This window comes from Ovis aries, chromosome 8 (assembly GCF_016772045.2).
Source record: "Ovis aries strain OAR_USU_Benz2616 breed Rambouillet chromosome 8, ARS-UI_Ramb_v3.0, whole genome shotgun sequence".
Lineage (NCBI taxonomy): Eukaryota > Metazoa > Chordata > Mammalia > Artiodactyla > Bovidae > Ovis > Ovis aries.
In genome coordinates, this window is record NC_056061.1 from 67,016,291 (window position 1) to 67,041,581 (window position 25,291).

At 38.1% G+C, this 25,291-nt stretch overlaps 1 protein-coding gene across 10 annotated transcripts in view; it reads left to right on the forward strand.

Annotated features, from left to right (window-relative positions):
* ADGRG6 (adhesion G protein-coupled receptor G6) overlaps positions 1-25,291 on the forward strand; it is a 152,534-nt gene that overhangs the window by 44,118 nt on the left and 83,125 nt on the right. For all 10 annotated transcript variants that reach the window (XM_042253536.2, XM_060419756.1, XM_004011385.6 and 7 more), the window contains one exon: positions 23,808-24,149. In XM_042253536.2, the coding sequence (XP_042109470.1) occupies positions 23,808-24,149 (342 nt within the window). The remainder of the gene's footprint in view (positions 1-23,807; positions 24,150-25,291) is intronic.

Here is a 25,291-nt window from a genome sequence, read left to right on the forward strand (position 1 = left end):
TAGAACTATTTCAAATCCTGAAAGATGATGCTGTAAAAGTGCTGCACTCAATATGCCAGCACATTTGGAAAACTCAGTAGTGGCCACAGGACTGGAAAAGGTCAGTTTTCATTCCAATCCCAAAGAAAGACAATGCCAAAGAATGCTCAAACTACCACACAATTGCACTCATCTCACATGCTAGTAAAGTAATGCTCAGAATTCTCCAAGCCAGGCTTCAGCAATACGTGAACCGTGAACTTCCTGATGTTCAAGCTGGTTTTAGAAAAGGCAGAGGAACCAGAGATCAAATTGCCAACATCCGCTGGATCGTGGAAAAAGCAAGAGAGTTCCAGAAAATACATCTATTTCTGCTTTATTGACTATGCCAAAGCCTTTGACTGTGTGGATCACAATAAACTGTGGAAAATTCTGAAAGAGATGGGAATACCAGACCACCTAACCTGCCTCTTGAGAAATCTGCATGCAGGTCAGGAAGCAACAGTTAGAACTGGACATGGAACAACAGACTGGCTCCAAATAGGAAGAGGAGTATGACAAGGCTGTATATTGTCACCCTGCTTATTTAACTTATATGCAGAGTACATCATGAGAAACGCTGGACTGGGAGAAACACAAGCTGGAATCAAGATTGCCGGGAGAAATATCAATAACCTCAGATATGCAGATGACACCACCCTTATGGCAGAAAGTGAAGAGGAACTAGAAAGCCTCTTGATGAAAGTAAAAGAGGACAGTAAAAAAGTTGGCTTAAAGCTCAACATTCAGAAAACGAAGATCATGGCATCTGATCCCATCACTCCATGGAAATAGATGGAGAAACAGTGGAAACAGTGTCAGACTTTATTTTTTGGGGGCTCCAAAATCACTGCAGATGGTGACTGCAGCCATGAAATTAAAAGATGCTTACTCCTTGGAAGAAAAGTTATGACCAACCTAGATAGTATATTCAAAAGCAGAGACATTACTTTGCCGACTAAGGTCCGTCTAGTCAAGGCTATGGTTTTTCCAGTAGTCATGTATGGATGTGAGAGTTGGACTGTGAAGAAGGCTGAGCGCTGAAGAATTGATGCTTTTGAACTGTGGTGTTGGAGAAGACTCTTGAGAGTCCCTTGGACTGCAAGGAGATCCAACCAGTCCATTCTAAAGGAGATCAGCCCTGGGATTTCTTTGGAAGGAATGATGCTAAAGCTGAAACTCCAGTACTTTGGCCACCTCATGCGAAGAGTGGACTCATTGGAAAAGACTCTGATGCTGGGAGGGATTGTGGGCAGGAGGAGAAGGGGACGACAGAGGATGAGATGGCTGGATGGCATCACTGACTTGATGAACTCGAGTCTGAGTGAACTCCGGGAGTTGGTGATGGACAGGGAGGCCTGGCATGCTGCGATTCATGGGGTCGCAGAGAGTCGGACACGACTGAGCAACTGAACTGAACTGAACTGAATCTTATAAGCAATTTTTAAAAAATTTCCAAAATTTCTTAACAAAACTAATCACATGGTAGATAAATGAATAAAATCAGTTTCATTCATAGTCATCTATCATAAATTGTCATTTTCCCCAGAGTAAATATATATTTAGCTATTTAGAAGATGAAAGATAATGGGAAAAAATCAATTTTATTTATTTACAAACTTATTTAGATGAGTGAAATTTCTCCTACAAATACAGATGAAATTCTGACTTCTGATTTACTCATATGCTGTATAACTTGTACATATACCCCAACATGGTTCCTGGATGAATGGGTTGTTGATATTAATATTAACAGATTAAAAAACATACTTGTCTATAAATGTATTCTCTGTATTTTCTGTGAAAATGAGATACATTTTTGACCTTACTTATATAAAGTTAATATCCTGCTTTTTCTGTATTTTTATTTAATAATTTTAATGATACCTTGATAAGCATCTCTGTATTATTCGTAGTCATGAAGAACTTACTGTTGTTTAATTTCTAAGTCATGTCTGATTCTTTGGGACCCTGTGGACTGCAGCCTACCAGGCTCCTCTGTCCATGGGATTTCTCAGAACTTATGTGGTTGTTCAAGTAAAGACAGTACTTGGAAGTAAGAAAATAACATAGTATCTTTCAAAAATTCAATATCTAGAATTAGTGAACCATCTTTAAGCAAATAAATATTAAGTCCTACTTTAAATAACATTCAGAAAACAAATTATATTTATCACTTAATAAAAATGAGGAGGTGCAGCCAGTATCTTTGAATAAGATTTTATTTGCTGTTTATTTTAAATTATGATTTCTCCCTGATGATCTAGTTTAGTGAAATTGTTCAATGAAAGATAAAAAGATAAAGTTTTTAGATAAAATTTATATAGATTTTAGTTTATTAAAAAATCTATAAAGTGTTAAATTACGGATTTTAAAACCTGAATATGAAATTAGTCTTAATATTTTAATTACCATTGAAGAAGAGAAGGAAAATTATCTGGTTTGGAAAAATATGTTTAGTTTCCAAGCATCAGAATATTTAATTATCCATAACTTTTAGATTGGGCTTCCCTGTTGGCTCAGTGGTAAAGAATCCTCTTCCTGACAAACAGGAGTCATGGGTTCGATCCCTGGGTTGGGAAGATTCCCTAGAGAAGAAAATTCATCCCACTCCAATATTCTTCCCTGGGAAATCCCATGATAGAGAAGCCTGGCAGGCTACGTTCCATGGGGTTGTAAGAGTCAGACGTGACTTAGAGACTAAACAACAAACTTTTAGATTAGTCAGATCCAGAGACGTGAAAATTTGTAGTTCACTATTTATTTTAATAAGGTACAAAAATTTAAGACATTTTGTGTGAATTGTCTGGCAAAAGGAAACAAAATGGGGAAGTTCTTAATTTATGTTCTCCTGGAATGAAACATTAAGATTTATATTACCCCGTAGTTTTTTATATGGTACTTTGCTAGTACTTAAAATTTACAGCACTGAATTCCTGTTTCTACAGTTTATCTAAATACTAAATGAAATGTATGAAAGATATCTTCGTTGAACAAATAGCTACAGTTCCTACTGGATTTTTGTTTGTTTGTTTTTTTTTGGTTGGAAGACTTGAAAGGGCATTCATAGGGAAATTGGAAAGATCTAGCTTACATACTGATACATGATTTATTATTTTGAATTTATTACTCTATGTAAAGAGGAGAAAAAGTCTTTTCTAGGTGGAGTCATTGATTGTTTTGTTTCCAGGGTATTAGTGATAAGAAAAATATTACATGAGCTCAAGTGAAAGAAATACATACTTGAGGAGAAACCATCTAACAATGTGATAATCAGTTTTTCTTTATACTATAACTTAGTAGTAAAAGAGTATTTGAAATGCTTTGTGATTAATCTGAATATTGTACGTGCATTTTAGTACATCACATGGGACTATCTTAGGTCATGTCTACAGTACATACAAAATATCCAATCTCAAAAGAAAAGATATAACATGATTTATCCTTTGGATGCATGTAAATTGGTATTTAGTTATGGACATATTTTAAAGAAAATAGTGTGGAATATTATTTAAAGGACTCTCACAGGAAGGAAATTTCCAAAGCTAGACAGTCTAGAAAATTTACCATTAACTAGTTAAATGGTATTTTATTTAGATGATTGATACTACTAAGTACTGCCTCCTCCAGAAACTTTTGTTGAAGTAACTGGGTGCCTTAAAACTACAGATAAAAAGCTTTGTTTCCATTCTATTTTAGGCAATAGTTACTAGATAAGATTTAAAATTGAAAGATGATAAAGGACACACACACACACATATGCTACTTTTGAACATATCTAACATTATGGTTGACATTCTGTAAGAGTCTAGAATTGTAGTTATCAAGCTGTCCTTGCAATAAAATATATTGATGACTATTAGGATATTTGAAGATCTCTTTAAATGATGGAGCTATTAAGAAATGAATTGATTCTACTTCAGCTTCAAATAGTTCCAGGTAAAGCAGCTAGAGCAAGGCAGAAAGGTGGAATCACAGATTAGGAGAATTGAGAGTCAAGTCAGCCCCAATAAATATCAAAAGTATGCTTCTTTCAACAATCAGATTGTAAAATACTGCAAATTACAAAAGTCCAAGGGGACTTGAGAAACACTCATTTTTCAGTAAAAGCTTTGCATGACTGAGAAATTTCCTAGAGAGTGGCAAAGGAGAAAGAAATAGATGTTACAGATTTGTTGATGCATTGAGAGTTTTTGATATAAAAGTGCAGTTGTCTTTAATTTTTCTTTAATTTTTTAGTTAGGAACTAGACTAGGGGAAAATGTACATAACTTGAAAAAATATCTTGTTATCCTTTTAGCCATGATGAAGACTGTTCTACTTATACTTGTTGGCTGATAGCTATAAAGATACTACAAATAATGAAAATACTGAACAAAAGTTTGGTTTGTAAATATAAAGCACTATATTAAACCCATTGCTTTTTTGGTTAAGAAATCTTATTCATATAATGATCAACACTGTTTGAATTCAAAATAGTCTTTCTAATTTACATGTCAGTTAAATATGTGAATTTTTAGTAACCCACAAAAAGGGAGGAAATAGAATATCATAAATCCTGGCACCCCACTCCCAGCATGTTCTGAATGTACTCTTTAAGAAGGCTTATTTTGTGTTGAAACATAAATTTATGATCAGATAATGTCATCAACTAAAATTGCATTTTCCCCAATGGCAACATGGCTAATAGTCTTGGACTAAAGCATAGCAAATTGAACAGGGAAGCTTAATTATTACATGGTCAAAATGACTGTTTCAGTAAGCAAACTTTTAACTTCTATCCAGACTTTAATTTGTGGCAAAATTGACTTAGGCTCTTAATCCGTTAGATGTGTTGGCTGTTGTTATGTCTTAGATTTGTGTTGAGAGGACAAAGAATGTAAAGTTTTCTTATGTTGATAATCTCACTGAAGGTTCTGTGTGTGTGTGTGTGTGTGTGTGTGTGTGTGTGTGTGTGTGTGTGTTGAGCGGGGGGCAATCTCCAGGGTGTCTGAAAGACTGGGTCAAGATAGTGGTCTGCTTGCAGGAAGGATGCTAAAACTGTTTCCTCAGGTGACCTCCCTGAAGGTGTCCTTGGTGAATTAGTCTATCACTCAGTCTTGGAGGCTCAGAAATTTCATTTTGAGCCCACTGTGAAAGTGGATCCACCTCTTAATGGTAGATTCACCCAAGCTAATACTTAACTTCTTCCTTCATTTTTCCATTCATTCATTCTTTTATTTATTTGCAGGACCAGGACCAGGAATTAGACTAGGTTTTGTGGATACAGTGGTAAATAAGTCCCTGTGCTCATGGATCGCACAGAAGAGAGGGAAGAAAAACAAGTAACTGAAAGTTTATGTACAAGTCAAGGGAAAAGAAAAATGAGTACAGAAATCTGAGTCAAACCTGATGATATTCACCTGTTTTTTATGGCCACCTTCCCAGCCAACATCTCCTCTAATTGGTTGGAGCCCAGTTGTTATGGATTGTTAAATATTTTTGAAATTACCCAGCTTGGATGGCTGTCATGTGGATATCACTTTACTTGAGAAACTTAAATCATAATAAGCCAGTTTCTTGATATATAATCAGTAATATCTATCAGAGGAGCCAGACGAGTAGATGGCACACCTAAGAAGACACTAGAAGTGGTCTGAGTATGAATTAGAAGGTTGTGATGAGTCCAGTGTTTAACGCTATCAATACAAATGAACTTTGTGTATCTATTTCATGAGAGTCTTGATCTTAGTGGCTGAAGGACTCAGGACCATTTTCTAGGATTTTCTTGCTGGCCTAGTATAATACATAGATAGGTATTACCACTGAGTTCTTAGATTGTCCTTTTACCATATCTATTGTAAATATTTCTCCACATTGATTTTGATAGCAGTCATATCTTACTGGTCTCAGAAAGATTCTCTTTTTCTAAGATGACTCTGTCTATTGGTATCAATGCAAAAGAGTTAAAATTTAATGCTTTAAAGAACAGTCTGATTTCTAAATTCCTGGGGGGCTCTTCATTATAACTTTCAAGTACAGACAAGAGTTTTTATTTGAATGAGGTAGGTAAATATTCTCCTGGATTTCTATGTTCGTTTTTTATATTTTGAACCAAACTTCCATGTTTTTTCTGGCCAACAGACTTAAAATCTAAACATAAAGGTTTATTTTTCATAAATATGTTTTGGATTTGACCGTCACAGGGAATATTTTAAGTGTCGTAATCAATGAGGTTTCAGGTACCACTTTACAGAGAACTACTGTGATTATGTTTTTGTGGTTGGATTTTTCTGAACCCATTAGCTACATGGTTATGGAGTGGTGGAATTCGGGTTTTGAGAATCATCACACCACTCGGTTACCAGAAATTCAATAAAAAACAAACATGAGTGATAGGTTTATGTTCTGGTACAGTATATTTTTAAAATGGTGTTTGTTAAGCCCTCTAGAGGATGCATCAAAGGGAGTATGACAATCCGTCTTTGATCAACTGAGCCGTCTTATAATTGGACTCTGCATCAAATGTTAAAAGATCAAAAGGAAGAGGCAAATTTAGATATAGGCGTACGATAGGTCATTTTTTCAGTGGGAACAGTGTGTATCTTTGGATTGGTAAAAATAGGATAATGAAAAATATCCTTTTCTAATTTACTTCTCTCTTCATTCCTAACATCATTTGAAAGCATCTGCTACCTCAGTGTGAATACAAAGTATATTTTGGTGACTAAATAACTTGCTCTCTTTGCTTGAAAAAATATTTATGGATCATGAGCAAAGCAATATTTGAACATAAGATTTTCTTTTGAGATATTTAGACTTCATTGAAAAAGAAGACAGAGTTTCCTAAAAATTGCTTTAAATATTAATGATAATGTAGGAAGTTTCATTGATCAACGGTATACTTTGATTGTTGCTGTTGTTGTTCGGTTACTGTTTCGTGTCTGACTCCTTTGCAACCCCACGGACTAGAGCCAGCTAGGCTTCTCTGACCATGGGATTCTCCAGGCAAGAATGCTGGAGTGGGTTGTCATTCCCTTCTCTAGGGGATCTTCTCTGTCCAGAAATCGAACCTGAATCTCCTGCATTGGCAGGTGGATTCTTTACCATCTGAGCCACCAGGGAAGCCCTATAGGCATGCTAAAATTTATTTTCTGCATTTAAATATATCACAGGCATATACATATTAGAAAATATTGCTTTTAGCATAATTGGGAAACAGAGACGATTCTCATTTTGATTTTAATTCATAGTGTTCTTTTTGGCAAGTCAGTTGGTAACTCTGGGCCTTAGCTTCCACATCTGTAAAATGAGAGGCATGAGGTAGGTGATCTAGCTTTCCACACAAAGTGATATTCTGCTAAATGTTACTGAGACTAGAGATCTGGGTGGTTTAAGATGATAAAATGTGTAATGTCAACAACTGGCCTTGCATACAAGTGACTCTCCTACTTTGGGAAATTTGTGACCGCTCTGCTAAGGTCCGTCTAGGCAAAGCTATGATTTTGCCAGTAGTCATGTACGGATGTGAGAGTTGGACCGTAAAGAAGGCCGAATGTCAAAGAACTGATGCTTTTGAACTGTGGTATTGGAGAAGATTCTTGAGAGTCTCTTGGATTGCAAGGAGATCTAACCAGTCAATCCTAAACGAAATCAATCCTGAATATTCATCGGAAGGACTGATGCTGAAGCTGAAACTCCAATACTTTGGCCACTTGATGCAAAGAGCCGACTCATTAGAAAAGACCTTGATGCTGGGAGAAATTGAAGGCAGGAGGAGAAGGGGGCAACAGAGGATGAGATGGTTGGATGGCATCACCAACTCAATGGACATGAGTTTGAGTAAACTCAGGGAGTTTATGATGGACAGGGAAGCCTGGCATGTTGCAGTCCATGACATCACAAAGAGTCAGACACAACCGAGTGACTGAACAGCAACTACTGTCGCTTCTTATTTTTCCCAAAGTAAATAATTTTCCTCTTTAATGCTTGCAACATATGCTTTAGACTTAGTATGTGCTGAGTAAGTATAGATTGATTCGTTCAGTTCAGTTCAGTTCAGTCGCTCAGTTTTGTCCGACTCTTTGTGACCCCATGGACTGCAGCACGCCAGGCCTTTCTGTCTGTCACCAACTCCCAGAGTTTACTCACACTCATGTCCACTGAGTTGGTGATGCTAGAGTGAAGCAAACATATTTTGTGAAACCAAATATAATCTCAGTCTAAAATGGAATTCTAGTTTTTCTGTCATGACCGGGAAAGAACAAACAACTTGATTTTTTTCTATAAGGATTCTGATTGTTTTTTTAAAAAATTATCTTATAATACATATATCTAAAATATATGTAAAAGCATATATGTTAATGTTGTGTATGTATTTTGAAGTACATGTGTGTATGTGTTTCTCAGTTTCTGGGTATTTGAGTGGTGAATCTTTGCCATGCCTAATAGTGAGCATTGGATATTCAGCAGTGAATCAAGTAGCCACACTCCCTGACTTCATGGAAATTATCTGCATCTATATCCTATGTGTGTCCAGAAGGGGAACATATTATATGTGTGCATGTAGAACTTTGTCCTTTGTGATTCTTTATTTTTTTTAGCCTAGCTCATGTTATGAATTCGTGTTGTTTAATCCATAAAAAAACCTGACAAAGAAAGCAAGCAAATAAAATTAGGTGAAGACGGCCAAGAAAAATAGTCTTGAATTTCAGAATGTGTATCACAAGATTTTCAGATTTTCTCATCCTCCCTCCTAAAACCGAAACAAACAAACAAAAAAACCCCAAGCCTTTGTCTGTGGGATGAAGGGAATTTTTAAGTTTGTGTACTGGCATTAAGCAGTGTTACAGAATGAACCCAAGATAAGTTGGTTATCTTAGAGATAGCCATTTGTTTTGGTTTTTTTTTCCCCTCTACTTCCATTTTTATTGGATATAACTCAAAGAATCAAAAAGGAAGCCGACAGCAAAGAGCTCTCACCCAAGCTATGTCTAAAATCTATTTTATTTTACTTCCCTGTATTACTTCCCTATATTCCGTTACCCCAGTTACCAAAGGAGTTTGAGAGGAAAATGTGATCGCTTAATCTGCCATAATGCTATTCCAATTACACCTAACGAGATGCCACTCATCACAAGATGGTTTAATCACAACTTTATATCAAACGTTCTTAGTGCAGAGTGTTCCCTCCAGCCTTCCCCAAAATTCCAGGATAAAATCAGCTGAGCATTGCCATTATCTTTTCTCTTTTATTTCTTAAATTTTTTCCAGTCTACTGAAGGCAGCAAAAAGAATCAGCACATTTACTTTCTTTGGATGTTGTACCAAGTAGGGTACAAGTGGGTGAACTGTTTTTCATTAAAGCTTCATTAACATTAAAATTTACCTTTATCAATGGTTTCGATAGAAAAGTTGCTTTGACATGAAGTTTTCTTACTGAAGTCTTTATTTCTTTATAATTCTGGAAAGCCTGTACCCTGAGAGGTAGGGGCACATCTTTTTGCATAGTTTCTACATCACCAGAAACCCTGTAAATCAGACTGTGAATGGAAAGGCTGTACCTAAAAATGACATCATGAAGCAAATTGATAGAACTACACAGGGTATAGTGGAGCCTTTGTCTTTTCGCTTCAGCAGCCCAAATCTAATTGTTGAATAATGTGCTTTAGAGGACAGTGCTGTCTTTCACTGAAATGCTGTGCACAGAGTTCCAGCCAGCCAGTGTGCTATTTCTAGTCCAGTTTTTGGAGGGTGTATGTACTGAGAACAGCTGTACAGATGTTGGCCTTGGAGCAACTCCGAAGCCAGTTCAAATGGAAACTTCGATTTGCTTCCAAAAGACCTTATGTGAACTATAGGTGCTTAATTTTCAGCTCTCCAGCGAGCAAATGCTTAAATATAGTAACAGAAATGACAAGGTAGGCTGTCCTTTAAGGTTTGCTTTGCTCATGTTCTTCTGTGAAAAGGGTCTTTGCTGTGTTTGAATTGCTAATGACTAGATACGATCCTGCATTTGTTGCTATACATTAAGTTTTTCATATAGTCACTTAGAACACTTCTTTTACGTTTTAGCCAAGAGCTTTGGCCTGCATTGTAAGTTCAGCATGGTTCATATATTTCTTATTGACGGTTGTTTATTATGAGACATAAAGTGACCACGGAGCTTTTTCTGCCTTGCTCACTTTTGAATCATGACTTTCAGTTTTGTAGAAAAATAACTGTAAAACATCATAAAATATTATCCGTGAAAAAAGATGTATGTTGGAGAAAACGTATTTTTGAGAATTTTAAAAATTATTCCTTTCAAGAAAAGTCACATATGTGCAAACTATTAATATCGTTTTACAAGCAAATACTAACTTTAATTCAAATCTCAACTGACTTTTTTGTTTTGGCTCATTTTGCACGGTGAGGCTAGCCCTTCTGCTTGACAGAACCACATTGGCTGAGTGGTCCTTCAGAAAAATGTCTTGCTCGTCCCCCAGACAGAAAGTTATTGGAGAAGAAAATCATTTTGATTGCCTTGAGTAGAGATTTTACTGAAATTCTCTTAGCAAATGATTTTCTGAAAAGATCTGTTATCTAAATTATCTCCTATTTAGTTTAATTTATTATGAAGGAGTCGAGAAACCTAAAGTTTCTCATCTTTCTTGGACGGAGATTTGATGCCAAAATGGCACATGGCCTTCCCATCATACATACTTCCCTGGGAAATGATATGTGTGTATCTAGAGCTTTGTATTTATACTGGAATCCCACATTGCCATTGTTTGGAATTTCCCTTTCAGTTTTTCTGTAAAGTGGACCTTCTTAATGTCATTTTGTTAATTCCTGGGGCTCAGTCTGATGAGTTGGGGTTGACTGAGCTTTGTATTATACTTGCTACTGAACAAGAATAGTATTATACCTATTGTTATTTCAAAATAACTTCCTTAGATAACACCCTACAAAATTTCCGTACTTGCTGTTCTAAGTGGGATCATGAAAGGAATCTGTATATTAAAATAATATTTCCCTTTCCCTCTAATGGGCTTCCCTGGTGGCTCAGACTAAAAAATCCACCTGTGATGCAGTATATCCAGGTTCGATCCCTGGGTCAGGAAGATCCCTTGGAGAAAGGAATGGCAAACCACTCCAGTATTCTGGCCTGGAGAATTCCATGGACAGGGGAACGTGGTAGGCTACAGTCCACTGGGTCACAAAGAGTCAGACACGACTGAGCGACTAACACAACACTTCCCACAAACAACTCTGCAAAGCTAAAAGGTGATTATGAGCGTAGAAGCAATTTACAGAAGAGCCAGTGATGGCTCAGCTCCCCCAGAAGCCGTGAGAGAGTCCTGAGCGGCCTGAGTCCTCCAGCACTCTCCAGTGACAGAGGTATGCCTGCCCGGCTCAGCTCTCTTGCACACTGACCAACTTCCGTTCTTAGGTCAGCACCTCCATCAGGAAACATGCTACCCTGTTTGCCATGTAGACCACCCAACCCACCCGCTTTTGGTGGTTTGGCCTCCTCTCTGGCTTGCCTGCAGGTGTGACTTTATTCATTCACCTGTAAACAAGTCACTCTCCCATTTCTCTGCAGTTTAAAAATAAAGCTGACTGAAAGAGGACAGTAAGCAAGTAGATTTTTATACTATCCTGGAAACTTATAATTATCCAGCGTGGTGAACTTCATGAACTTCTTCCAGTGTGTTTTTGCTGCAGACTGGTGATTGGTGTGAAGGCTCCCCAGGGCAGGGGTGAAGCCATTTATCTGTGGAGAAGTTGATGAAGCTGCCTGGATGTAAATAACCTGCCAGAGGCTGTACAGTGTTACACCTACATCACCTTGTCCCCAGCCCAGTGCAGTTTGAAATTAGATAAACATTTTGGCAATAGAGTAGCAGACCAAAGTTCAGCCTCATTGCTCAGTAAGTGTATTAACTTTATGAAAGTAAGAGATGATTTTTTTTTCTTTTATAAAGTAAGCTGGTAGGCATCAAGAACATACAAAAGCAGCTATATTAAGTAGAAGAGAGGTGATTTTTTTCCCCTTGATGTAACCACACTCTAAATCTTCACAGTCTGTCACAACTTGCTCTGTAACTCTAAGCCAGCAATATCAAAATAGCACAATAAGTACTGTTAGCAAGATGTGGAAATTTCTTGAGCAGTCGGAATATATCCCAGAAGCCAGGATGTTTGCTGAGCACTAAGCTCCACTTGCATTCACCCTGTACTGGCTGGTTTATGGTTCCTATGTGGACAAACAACACAAACAAGTTGAGACTCCTGAATACTCAAAAAGACCCTCTTCCATATAATCTCTTGAGCTTTCCTTGGGGAAGCGTCTGATGTCTTCATGACTCTCCCAGAAGTTTCTTCCAGTGGAGGGGCAGCTGAAGCTCTGATCCATCACTCCACTAGAGTTTTAGAACCAGAAAAGACATTTCCTTCAAATATGCAAACTAAGGCCAGTCACTAGCCAAGGGCAGAACCCACTGTGATCCGCTTGTCATGTGTCCCAGCTATTCACATAACCATAGATTATTTCAAGGAGAAGACAATTTAATCCCCTCTCACCTGGCACAAAGTAGTCGTTCACTAAATGCTGGTTGTTATTACAGTTATTTTTATTTCTCTTCACCTCCAGAGAAGATGGGTTTATGACTTTATATGGGTTTATATGGCATGTATTCACATTAAGAAAATGCCTTGAATGGTAATAATTTTAGATCTGGAAAAGATTTTGAGAAAGCTTCTAGTTTAACTTCATAAGCATATTGTTCTTGCTACAATGATTTTTTTCCATAATACTAACTTTTTTTTTTAATCAGCTAGACCTTGTGAGTTAGCTAGAAAGGAGTTGGACTAAGAGACAGTTTTTCAAAGTCCCACTTTAGAATTTACTAAAACTTGAGATATTCTATTTCTTTCTCTCTCTCTCACACACACACTTCTCTAATAGATTATACTTGAGATTTATGTGCAAAGTTAACACTGTATAAATATTTTGAAAAGTAATTAATTCCAGTGATGGATTAACTTAAGGCAGTTAGACAGTGTATTTAAACAACCTATTTATGTATAAAATGGAAAGTTTTACTGAAAAAACACTTTTCTTTATTTTTAAAAATCTATATTATGTAATTTTTACATCAATTCTTCCTTATTACTAAGTTGCTAACATTAAAAAGTACTGCATAAAGGGATAGAATTCTCCAGTTGCATTGATAATTTGCTTTGCTCCAAACCTTGACCATTTAAACTGCTCCCATTTAAGTGCACAAACCTGAGTGGTTTTTTTTTTTTTTTTTTAATCCTCAAATTAAAAGCTCATTTGGAAAATTTGAGCTAAGATGCACATTTACCTACTGCCATCTTCTTCCTAATATATTGTCCCAACTTATTTGTAGGGCAAGTTTCTAAAATCAAAACTAGTTCTAGCTATTAATTTCAGGTTCCACACCTGCACCCATAATAAAAAGGACCTTTTAATCCTAGTTTCCCTCTGACCACCCTCTGATAAACATAAATGTAAAGATATTTAAAAGAAAACGGAAAATGAATGCAAGTAGGGGCCCAGAAAATTGAATAAATAAATGAATGAATGAACCAAAATATGACTAACATGCTCTGCTATTAAATAATAACCACAGTCACAACACTATAAATGAATATTATTTGAGCATCTCTCTATGAGCAAGTATAGTCCTAGTACTTTACATGGATATCTCATTAGCTGCATTCAGTGCTCAAGGAATTAGTCATGTGCTGTTTAGCCAGTAATGACATCATTGCCTTGATGGGTATTAGAACTATAATTAGCTTTTATGAGGCTAAGACATTCTCCACTTATGTTGGTGAGATTTAGCAGTGCTTTTCTGGATAATACTAACATAAACCAGTTTTACCCTGCAATGCTGCCTAGATAATCCCAGGTTTTCTGTGGCATTCTTGAGTGAAATGAACATTAGGTGAGTGTTTGTTTTTTTATAGTTTCCTGTTCTTTTTTTTTTTTTTTTTAAAGAGATAATACATCAAAGTAAGACATCTTTGATAAACACTAGATTGGTCATTTTGCTGCATTTTAAACTTACCCATCAACAATTAGGCTTTGCTTCACTGAATCTTAGTAGAATTAATCTTCCTTTACCACTGTGACTGATATTTTCTTTCCACAAATAAACTGCCAGGATAGTTTTCTGTCTTTTGTCTCTCTTCTTGTCATCTCTCAAACCCTTTGCATAAGGCTGAAGTTATTCTTACAACAGTTTTGGTTCACTGGTAATTGTGTGTTTATGTGCACAAGGGTGAGGTTTTTAAAATGTGCTAAGTACAAATCTGATTATTTTACTTTCCCATAATTAAAACCTTTTAATTTTCCCTACTGCTCATATTACATTTAAAAATTTTTTCTTTAGCATTGCTTGCAAAACCCTGAAGAATCTAATCTTGGCCTACCTTGCCATCTTTATCTAATGTTTCTCCCCATTTTGTACACTCGGCTTCAGCTAAACAAAACTCTTAAGTTACTGGAACAATTCATGCTCTCTCTCACCTACAAGCTGATGCAACCTGGTGACCCTACTGTGCAGAACTCTCTTTTCTTTTTTTCCTCTGCCTCCCCTCTTCCATTGGCCAACTTATCTGCTGGATGTTTAGGTCTTAGTTTCTTTCTCATCTGTTAGAAATGGTTCTATTTCTACAAAGCCTAAACTTAGGTAGTTGCAGTCATCTACTCATCTACTTGCTCCATCATGGGCTTCCCATGTGGCTCAGTGGTAAAGAATTTGTGTCCCAATGCAGGAAATGCAGGAGACATGGGTTTGCTTCCTGAATCGGGAAGATCCCCTGGAGGAAGAAATGGCTATCCACTGAAGTATTCTTGCTTGGGAAATCCCATGGACAGAGGAGCTTGGTGGGCTCCATGGGGTCACAAAAAGTCAGACACAGCTGAGCAACTGAGCGAGCACATAGCATGCACTATCAGAGCAATTTTCACATTGTATTATCACTATCTACTTATTTATCTGTATTTGCAGTAATCTGTACCTTCCATAATGGAGAAGGCAATGGCAACCCACTCCAGTACTCTTGCCTGGAAAATCCCATGGACGGAAGAGCCTGGTAGGCTGCAGTCCATGGGGCCGCTAGGAGTCAGACAAGACTGAGCAACTTCACTTTCACTTTTCACTTTCATGCATTGGAGAAGGAAATGGCAACCCACTCCAGTGTTCTTGCCTGGAGAATCCCAGGGACGGTGGAGCCTGGTGGGCTGCTGTCTATGGGGTCGCAGAGTCAGACATGACTGAAGCGACGCAGCAGCAGCAGCAGCAGCTGCTGCAGCAGCAGCTGCTGCAGCAGCAGCACACCTTCCATAAAATCTGGGGTTATATCTTGCCCACAACTTATTCTCAGTACCAGACCACAGAGCCGGGCACATAGTTGCTTAATAACTATTTACTGGGTAAATGGATGTTGGGGATTGTTGAGTGACGATTTAGAAAATTCAAACAGGACAAATATGGAGCACTATATGGTCATTCAAAGATGCTTGCTTTATTGGATTTCAGAGGAGATTTTGAATTAGAGGAAATATTTTTATACTTACATTTTCATTTTCATAGATATTTCTTGTAGTGATGGGGAGAATGAGTCAGAGATAACAAGACTAATGACAAAAAGACTAGTTACTGAACTTTTTTCTAAGGGAGGAAAGATAAGAACTAAGTGGCCACAGGAATGAGAGAAGGGGAGAAATGAAAGAACCATGAAGAAAATGATGTCATAGCCCTTGACAAACCACTTTAAGGGGTGTAGAGGAAAGAAGAGAGAAGGGATATTCAGAGTCTTAGTTTGGATAATTTTCTTACAACTAGCACTTAGAACATAAATAAATGGTTGGAGGAACAGTGTTTGGATCAAGGAATCTGTGGAGTGTCCAAGTGGAGATGTTGAGCAGACAAGCATGAGTGTGGTTTGGTGTACAGTAGAACACGTGTGCCATCTGCATTTGGACATAAGGAAGGCCTCTGTTTGGATGAGATCACCCAGCAAGAATGAGTGAGGAGAGAAGAACTGAAGACAGAGGCTTGGGGCAGACTTGATTGTATGGATCAGAAATCTACAAACGATGGATCAAGAGAAGAAGCGGCGTGGTAGGAGAGTTCTGGTCATAGGATCCAAGGACAAGCCACAAAGAACAGCTCCCCCACTGGTGACTGGACATGGAGTGTCTAAATGAGAGTCTGTTTTTCAGAGGACTGGTTTTCCCTGATCTCTCCGTTCTTACATTTTCTCTCTTTCTCTTTTCTCTATTTGCTCATCAGTGTCTTTGTCTGCAAGTGGCAAAGGATGCTGATACCTTTGTGTTCATATAACTTTGTCATTCTGTTGTTCATCATTCTCTGAAAAATTTGTGTCTCTAATTTCATAGAGAAGTAATCTGACTGAGCAACGAAGCCCCTGATTTGATACTCTTCAGGTGAGAGATCCTCCTCTGGGGTTATGGTGCAAATATGACCAAGAGATGCAGGAGGGGACCTCTCAGGTTTACAGTGGATAAGAATCCACCTGCCAGTGCCAGGGATGCAGGTTTGATCCCTGGTCTGGAAAGATTTCACGTGCCATGGAGTAACTAAGCCCCCACTCTACAGCCGGCGAGCCACAGCTACCAAGCTCACTCTGTGCAACTACTGAAGCCTGAATGCCTAGGGCTCGTGTTTTGCAACAAGAGAAGGCACATCAGTGAGAAGCCTACTCACCTCAACAAGAATAGTGCCCCCACCTCCCACAACTAGAGAAAGCCTGCACAAAGCAATGAAGACCCAGTGCAGCCAAAAATAAAATAATAAAATTTTAAGAAAGATGCAGGAGGAGCAGATAGATCTTCTTGGAAGCACGTGCATGTGTGGAGATTGTGAATTGATTTTGTAGTATGTTATTACTTAAAGGTGGAGAAGGCAATGACACCCCGCTCTAGTACTCTTGCCTAGAAGATCCCATGGACGGAGGAGCCTGGTAGGCTGCAGTCCTTGGGGTCGCAAAGAGGCAGACATGACTGAGCGACTTCACTTTCACTTTTCACTTTCATGCATTATAGAAGGGACTGGCAACCCACTCCAGTGTTCTTGCCTGGAGAATCCCAGGGACAGGGAAGCCTGGTGGGCTGCCGTCTATGGGGTCGCACAGAGTTGGACATGACTGAAGCGACTTAGCAGCAGTAGCAGTAGCAGAGTAAGTTATAAGCAGGCAGCTTTAGACTGTTTCAAATGGTGCATTGGTTTTAGATTGTGTTTTTAACAGCTGGAGAAAGACGCAATGATTGCTTAAGAGAGAATAGTTTCCTGTGAAAGTGTGTGTGGGTGTGTCTGTAAATGCATGCACATGTGCTTGGGTTCTTAATCCTCTTACACAGGATATATATACACGCTCAGCCGACTCTAGAATGATTTTACAGTAGTTCTCTTGTTTGGATCTTCAAAAGTATTCCCTTTTGCAGTTATATAGGGAATGTTCTCATGCCAAGGTGATTATGGAAAGAGGATTCAAAGTTTGAACATTAACAGTATCACAGAAGACAGAAATGTGTCTGAGGGTGTTGTGCGTATGGATCTCTTTGGAGATTCAAAAAATTATTCAAGTTGAATGGTGCTGCCTCACCAAGGAACCTTCATTTCAACTTCTTGCTCATATTCTAGTGAGGTCGGACTTAATTGAACTGATTGAAGTAGAGTGGGACCTTTTGAACAATGTTTAAGTTATTGCACAATAGCAGAATGTGTGCTCAGTTGTGTCTGATTCTTTGCGATCCCAGGGACTGTAGCCCACCAGGCTCCTCTGTCCATGGGATTCCCCAGGCAAGAATACTGGGGTGGGTTGCCATTGTCTTCTCCAGGGGATCTTACCAACCCAGGGACTGAACCCGAGTCTCCTGAGTCTCCTGCATTGGCAGGTGGATTCTTTACTGCTGAGCCGCTGGGGAAGCCCAAGTTAGCCCAAGTTATTGCAGTACCTTCATATTTGTGGCGCTTCTGAAGAATCTTTTCAGGTTGAAACATCACAGAGGAAAATCAGACAATTTTCTGGTTAACTCCAGGAAGCCAGTGTTTTAGGATGAGTTTGGGAGCAAATGGATGTCCTAGCTTGTTCTAGCAAGAGGGTGGAACGACCAGTGTAACCTTGGTGAAAGAGTGACTTTCCCCTGCACAGAAATGCTATCTTTGAGCGCCGAGCTTGAAGAGGAGTGGTGAGGAGCCCCAGGCCTGCTTGCCAGGTCTGCCGCATTAACAGAAACGCAGATGTCACAGCCGGATTGCCTTCAGATTCCTTGCCATCCTGAAAAAAATACACATAGAGGCCTAAAATCGCTTGAATTTAAATACTTTGATGATGTCATTCAGTTCTGTACATTGTCAGTTATTTAACACCTGGCAGCATCCAAAGTATTATTTATATTTTACATTTCAGTGATGTTATATCTGGTGCATTCCACTTGATCAGGGGAAATGTTGCGAGGCTACCTTGGTTTGGTAATGATTGAGGCATCAGGCTGACTCTCGAGCTCTCAGCTGCTGCCCTTAGGTTTCATCTGCAGAAGCCACCAAGGCTGCTAAATATTTTAAACCTTTTTAAGCAATTCATTTAAGAGATTCGTACAGATAATTCAAACAGTGACTTCGAAGAGATGCAAACTGAGCAGGCAACTGAAGGGAAATTTTCTAGAGATACTTCTTCACCAGCCAAGTTGTCCAACAAATTCACTAGTGCCAGTTTTACACACATTCAGATTAAACAAAACAAAACCTGAGATTCAATTTAGGTGCATTCATTTTGTTCACCATTTAACACAGTATAGGAATATCAATTATTTCATCCACAGATATGTGTTGAAAGCAGCTAAAATTGATCGCTCTTGATTTATCTCTTGGATCTGATATTCCTGTCTTGGATTTTAAAGAACATAGTATTTGATTTATAGAGAAGTACTTGCAACAAAGGTGGAGTAAGAATCCAAACCTCAGGTGAAAAAAAATGAGATAATGGTTATTAAATCTATATCTAAATATTCTACATAAACTGAGATAGCCTTTGTCATAACTGGGAGGTATTCCAATTCAGATTTGAGTTTCTTTGAGGAATAAAGTTTTGTGAAAATAAGCAGAAGTGAATTATTACTCAACATTGCAAGCACAGACAAGAAGCAAGGGTGGAATCTGGTTTGTTTGTTTAGATTATCTGAAAACTTTGCTTTTATAAAGTATGGGTGTGAATATGTTATTATATCTGTCTTTGAGAACAACTTGAGCCAGATGTTTTGAATTGGGTAGCTTTTAAAAGATGTTAACTCTGGTTTTCCCAAGACCTTATTCAATGGCTACTGTAGCCATCTTTTTATGTAGCCTCACCTTCAAAAGAGAATAATTTCTTCGGGTACTGGCTCTTTGAATAGGAATCAGTTAGCAGTGATATTTTATTGCTCCAAGTGGACAAATCCAAAGCACTACATTTTAGACTCTCTAACATTCTTTACTCAAATATTTCAAAATTAGTTTCTTAAAATATATTAATTTTAAGGTGATTACTGGAGAAGGAAATGGCAACCCACTCGAGTATTCTTGCCTGGGAAATCCCTTGGACAGAGGATCCAGGAGGTCTTCAAGTCCATGGGTTGCAAAAGAGTCGGACACAACTTAATGACTAAACAACAACAAAAACAGGGTGATTACACTATGTTTAAGAAATTACCCATTAAAAAGCATTGTCTCTTAAAACAAGACTTGGTCTCATCACTTTGCTGTGTCTTTTGTTTAATCTTGGCAACGTCTCTGGGAAAACACTGGACTTACATTCAGAAGACCTGGTTTGAACCTTGGTCCTATCAATTAGACATGTAACTTTTGGCAGTTTACATAATCTCTAATAGCATTATTTGTTTCTTCTGTAGATGGAGGAGATACTAATTCCCAGGGTTGTTATGATGCCAAGTGAGATAACCTATGTGAAAGCCCTTTGCTGGGATCTATAAACATCAGTATAATGAACGTGATGATATTGTGCCTAGTTTAATTGATATTTCATCCAATTAAGATAATCGCTGTTTGGTAGCATTATGTCTAAATGCAATTTAGCTACTGTAGATGAGCATCATGTAGAAGAGTGCTTTACACGCTTTTTACAATGATGATTATGGAGTCTTTGTCTTTTCTATCACAATGGGTGCGTAAAGGAAAAAGAGTTTCTGTTAAGATGGGGTGCTAAATTTTTTCTTAAATTATTGATGCACAGATTTTGTTATAGTAATGCCAATAATGGCCAACACTTAAATAGTGCTATCTGTGTGGCCAGTACAGTATCTAGGACATTCTAAAACTAATCTATTCAGTCCTCCCTATAACCATGGGTAGTGGGTGCTTTTATTTCTGCCAATGTTAATCTACTTCTGCTTTATTGACTATGCCAAAGTCTTTGACTGTGTGGACCACAGCAAACTGTGGAAAATTCTTCAAGAGATGGAAGTACCAGACCGCCTTACTGACCTCCTGTATTCAGGTCAAGAAGCAACAGTTAGGACTGGACATGGAACAACAGACTGGTTCCAAATTGGGAAAGGAGTACATCAAGGCTGTATATTGTCACCCTGCTTATTTAACTTATATACAGCACACATCATGAGAAATTCTGGGCTGGATGAAGCACAAGCTGGAATCAAGATTAATGGGAGAAATATCATTAACCTCAGATATGCAGATGACACCACCATGGCAGAAAGCGAAGAGGAACTAAAGAGCTTCTTGATGAAAGTGGAAGAAGAGAGTGAGGAACCTGGCTTAAAACTCAACATTCAAAAGACTAAGATCATGGCATCTGGTTCCATCACCTCATGGCAAATAGATGGGGAAACAATGGAAATAGTGAGAGATTTTATTTTCTTGGGTTCCAAAATCACTGCAGATGGTGACTGCAGTCATGAAATTAAAAGACGCTTGCTCCTTGGAAGAAAAGCTATGACCAACCTAGACAGCATATTAAAAAGCAGAGACATTACTTTACCAACAAATGTCCATCTAGTCAAAGCTATGGTTTTCCAGTGGTCATGTATGGATGTGAGAGTTGGACTGTGAAGAAAGCTGAGCGCCAAAGAATTGATGCTTTTGAACTGTGGCATTGGAGAAGACTCTTGAGAGTCCCTTGGACTGCAAGGAGGTCAGACGAGTCACTCCTAAAGGAAATCAGTCCTGAATATTCATTAGAAGGACTGATGCTGAAGCTGAAGCTGCAATACTTTGGCCACCTGATGCGAAGAACTGACTCATTGGAAAAGACTCCGATACTGGGAAAGATTGAAGGCAGGAGAAGGGGACAACAGATGATGAGACGCTTGGATGGCATTGCCAACTCAGTGGACATGAGTTTGAGCAAACTGCAGGAGTTGATGAGGGTCAGGGAAGCCTGGCATGCCTCAGTCCAGGGGGTCACAGAGAGTCGGACATGACTGAGCGACTAAACTAAAAGTGGTGAAACTGAGGTACAGAGAGATTAACTTGTTCAAGGTTATGTGGTGAGTGTGGTGAGTCAGATTGACTTTTTTTTTATACCTTTCATTAGCTCTCTGGAAGAATTTGTAAACTTCTTGTAAATTTGTAAAAATAATGTAAAGGAAATCATGAACATTAGCTGGGTAAGGGATGTAGGGGATAGCATCTCATTATGGAAAAATAATGCTGCCTGCATGCATGTTGGGATGACTCAGAGATTGTATCTTATTTTCCTTTCTTATTTTCTTTTGTAATCTCCAGTGGCTTTTGCTGGATACTTTACTGTTAATCTACCAGGATTAGTTCTTGCTTCTGAGCCCAGGGTACAGTCACAGAAAGCTAAACATGTCAGAGAGGTAGGCCCTCATCATCTCAATCTCATGCCATGAGTGAAATCATTGGAAGAAATAGCCTCAAAACCCCATCCAAAAAAAGATATCCCAGATATGATGCACTCTTTTTGGGGCCTTAGATTTTGGTTGACAGTTTCATATACTACAGTCATTCTTTCATTTAGTCATGTGACTCATTTGTGTGTGTGTGCCCTCAGTCACTCAGTCATGTTCAACTCTTTTGTAACTCATTTATTTGTTCATAAATTTAACAAATTTTATCAGAGGCCTCCCAGGTGGCAGGGGTGCTGTGAGGTCCTGAGGGGTCAGATGATGACTATTACAGTACCAATCCTCTGCTTGTTGAGCCTAGAGAATAGTGGGAGATCCAGACAATAAACAAAGTCATCTCACGCTGGGAATTCACCCAGCTGCTCTTAATCATGCTACAAGGAGAGGAGCACAGCACTCCAGGGGTGGGTAAGAGAAGGCACTTGGCTAACATTTGGTGATCATAGATCTTTTTCCCTGTCTATCCTCAGCTCTGTAAAAGATGTTAGAGATTTGTGGAGGAGGAGCTGGATAGAGGGCAACTTAGAAAGAATGGTTGTGGAGCCAAGTTGGCAAACCCCTGCAAAACACAAGGTGGCCCCAGGGACAGGAAAAAAGAAAACTCTAACTTGAGCAATGTGACATTACACATCTAAATCCTTGAAGATATCACCGCATCATAGAAGAATAAGTAATACTTACACTACCTACCATTTTTAAGAAAAGCTATTGTATATTCATTCTACTCAACCCAGTTAAAAAGGGAACACAGTAAGTTGAGAGTGAGTTCCATTAACATAGTAGAAGTCTTTTATTGTTTGAAAGTGTGTGTGGTCAGTTATTTGACAGTTTATTTATCCAGAATGTTGAATAAATGAGATTGCTGCCTATATTTACATAAATGTTTAAAAGCAACATGAATATTAATTTCAAAAGCATCACTAAATAGAAAGACAGTAGATCTTGGTTTCTGGTTCTAGCTGGTGACCAGGCCCTAGGTAAATAATAATTGAGAAATAATTGATTGCTTTACTTTTCTTTCTACCTCTTAATTATTATCTGTCATTATACTATTGTTTGTATCTTTGGGTCCAAAACTGTAGTGTAAGAATCATTCAGACAGAGACTTTGTCTTTCCTGCTCATGGTATATACTATTTAGACTAGCACCTGGCATGTAGAAGACATTCAATAAATACTCACTGAGTGGATGAATAAATGACATAATCATAGAGGTATATAATTGCCAACTAAAATAAACAAGTGGAAGAAGTGAAAGTATTTTTCAAAACTATAAGTATTTCATACATGCAAGGTGATGCTCTGTATTTGAATTTTAGAAAAGAATGCGATTTGCCAGATGATAACTTGTCAAATTTTTTTGCACTACTTGCTAGCTTTCTCTTTAAACATCTATTTCCTAAGTCTTTCTCTTCCAAGTTTTGTAATATTGCTCTGCATTTATGGTTCTGTAAAATCCCCTCCACCCTAGCTCAGTGGAGATTCCTAATCCTTTAAGATTAAAGTCAGTGAACCTTTGTGAAATCCAGTGTTACCTCCTAAGGCTTCATGTACTCCCTGAAATTGTATGCCAGGTGCAGGGGCCCCTGTACAGTTTATTGGAGAGAGTTTCCCTGACTTTTAGATTCTCAGTGTTTATGGCCCTCCCCCAAGTTTAAAAAAATCTTTGCTCTAAAATTTTGTATTTTTCTTTTACTTTTTGTTTTAGTCTTGGGTTTTCTTTTTTCCCTTGAGATGGTTTCATTTTCCTTTTAATGTTGATGATTGTATTTTGCTATTTTAAAATGTTTGCTGCTTGATTGTCCCCAGAGTGTGGTATTCTTGGTTTATTGCACACCTCTGATCCAGCCCTTCTCTCTGTCTCTCTTTTGTCTGGCCAACAGTATGGGCATGTGCCAACTGCAGGGTGGTCCTCTCCAACCCTTCCGGGACCTTTACTTCTCCGTGCTACCCTAACGACTACCCCAACAGCCAGGCTTGCATGTGGACCCTCCGAGCCCCCACGGGCTATATCATTCAGATAACATTTAATGACTTCGACATTGAAGAAGCTCCCAATTGCATTTATGACTCATTATCCCTTGATAATGGAGAGAGCCAGACGAAGTTTTGTGGAGCAACTGCCAAAGGCCTATCATTTAACTCAAGTGCGAATGAGATGCATGTGTCTTTTTCAAGTGACTTTAGCATCCAGAAGAAAGGTTTCAATGCCAGCTACATCAGAGGTATGTAAACCAAAGGTGGAGCCAAACTTCTGCTTTCATTTAGCATGTTCAACAATAAACAAAAGGCCCAGAGGACAGAGTTATGCTCTTTTATGTGAGTATGAATGATTAGGATTAGAATTTAAAGGCAGCAGGAATCTATTAGTATTTTCTGAGCATTCTCATTAGCAATATATAGTTACCAGATCCAAAATCTGGTTACAGTAGAGCTGAATTCTTGTCTAGTGTTTGCATGCAGAACATTTAAGGGCTGTTTGAAAGATTCAGTGAATATCCCACAGTTAATAATTGAATCTAATTCTAATATCTCTCCAGCAAACATTCAAAGTATTCTTATTTATAAATCATTTTATTTTAGGCTTTTAAGATGTTGCTCTTTTAAGGAATTATGCTGGAGAACAAATATATGAAATAAACATATACATTAACATGTGAAATGAGCTTTGTGTAACTGAAGCTGTTAAATAGCATAGCCTGAGGAAAGCCCCTTGAAAATGTCTAACTGAAAAAAAGAAACATATTTTTATCAGACATATTTCCTAGCTTCTGGCACAGCAGAACATTGAAATTGAACCATTCTCTCCAGAACCTTTCTGTGCTTAAGGAAAACTCAAGTTTCAAGACTATGAGATTTAGTAATAGTTTTTTTTTCCATCCTGAGCTACTTAAGTAGGCTTTATATATCAAAAAAAGAAACAAAAAAGAAAGGCAGCACTATGGACATGCCTGACCCTTCTTATTACAATTTATGTTTTTTGGTAGACATCTTTATTTACTGTTTGTGATTGACATTAGATATATATGTGGTTAACTGAAACATACATGCTTTAATTTTTCAAATAATGTTTTAAGGTTATAAAATATTATGGGAAATTTGAAAATTAAAAAAAATTAGAATTACCCATACGTCTACCACCCAGCCATAACTACTAATAAAATGTTGATGGACATATTTCCTTCCAGCCTTTTTATTTTCACAGTGCATATAGAATACTGGGTTTATACTGTATCTTTTTGGGTAGCTAGTTGCTAAGTCGTGTCTGACTCTTGTGACTCTATGCACTGTAACCCACCAGGCTCCTCTGTTCGTGGGATTTCCCAGGCAAGAATACTGGAGTGGGTTGACATTTCCTTCTCCAGGG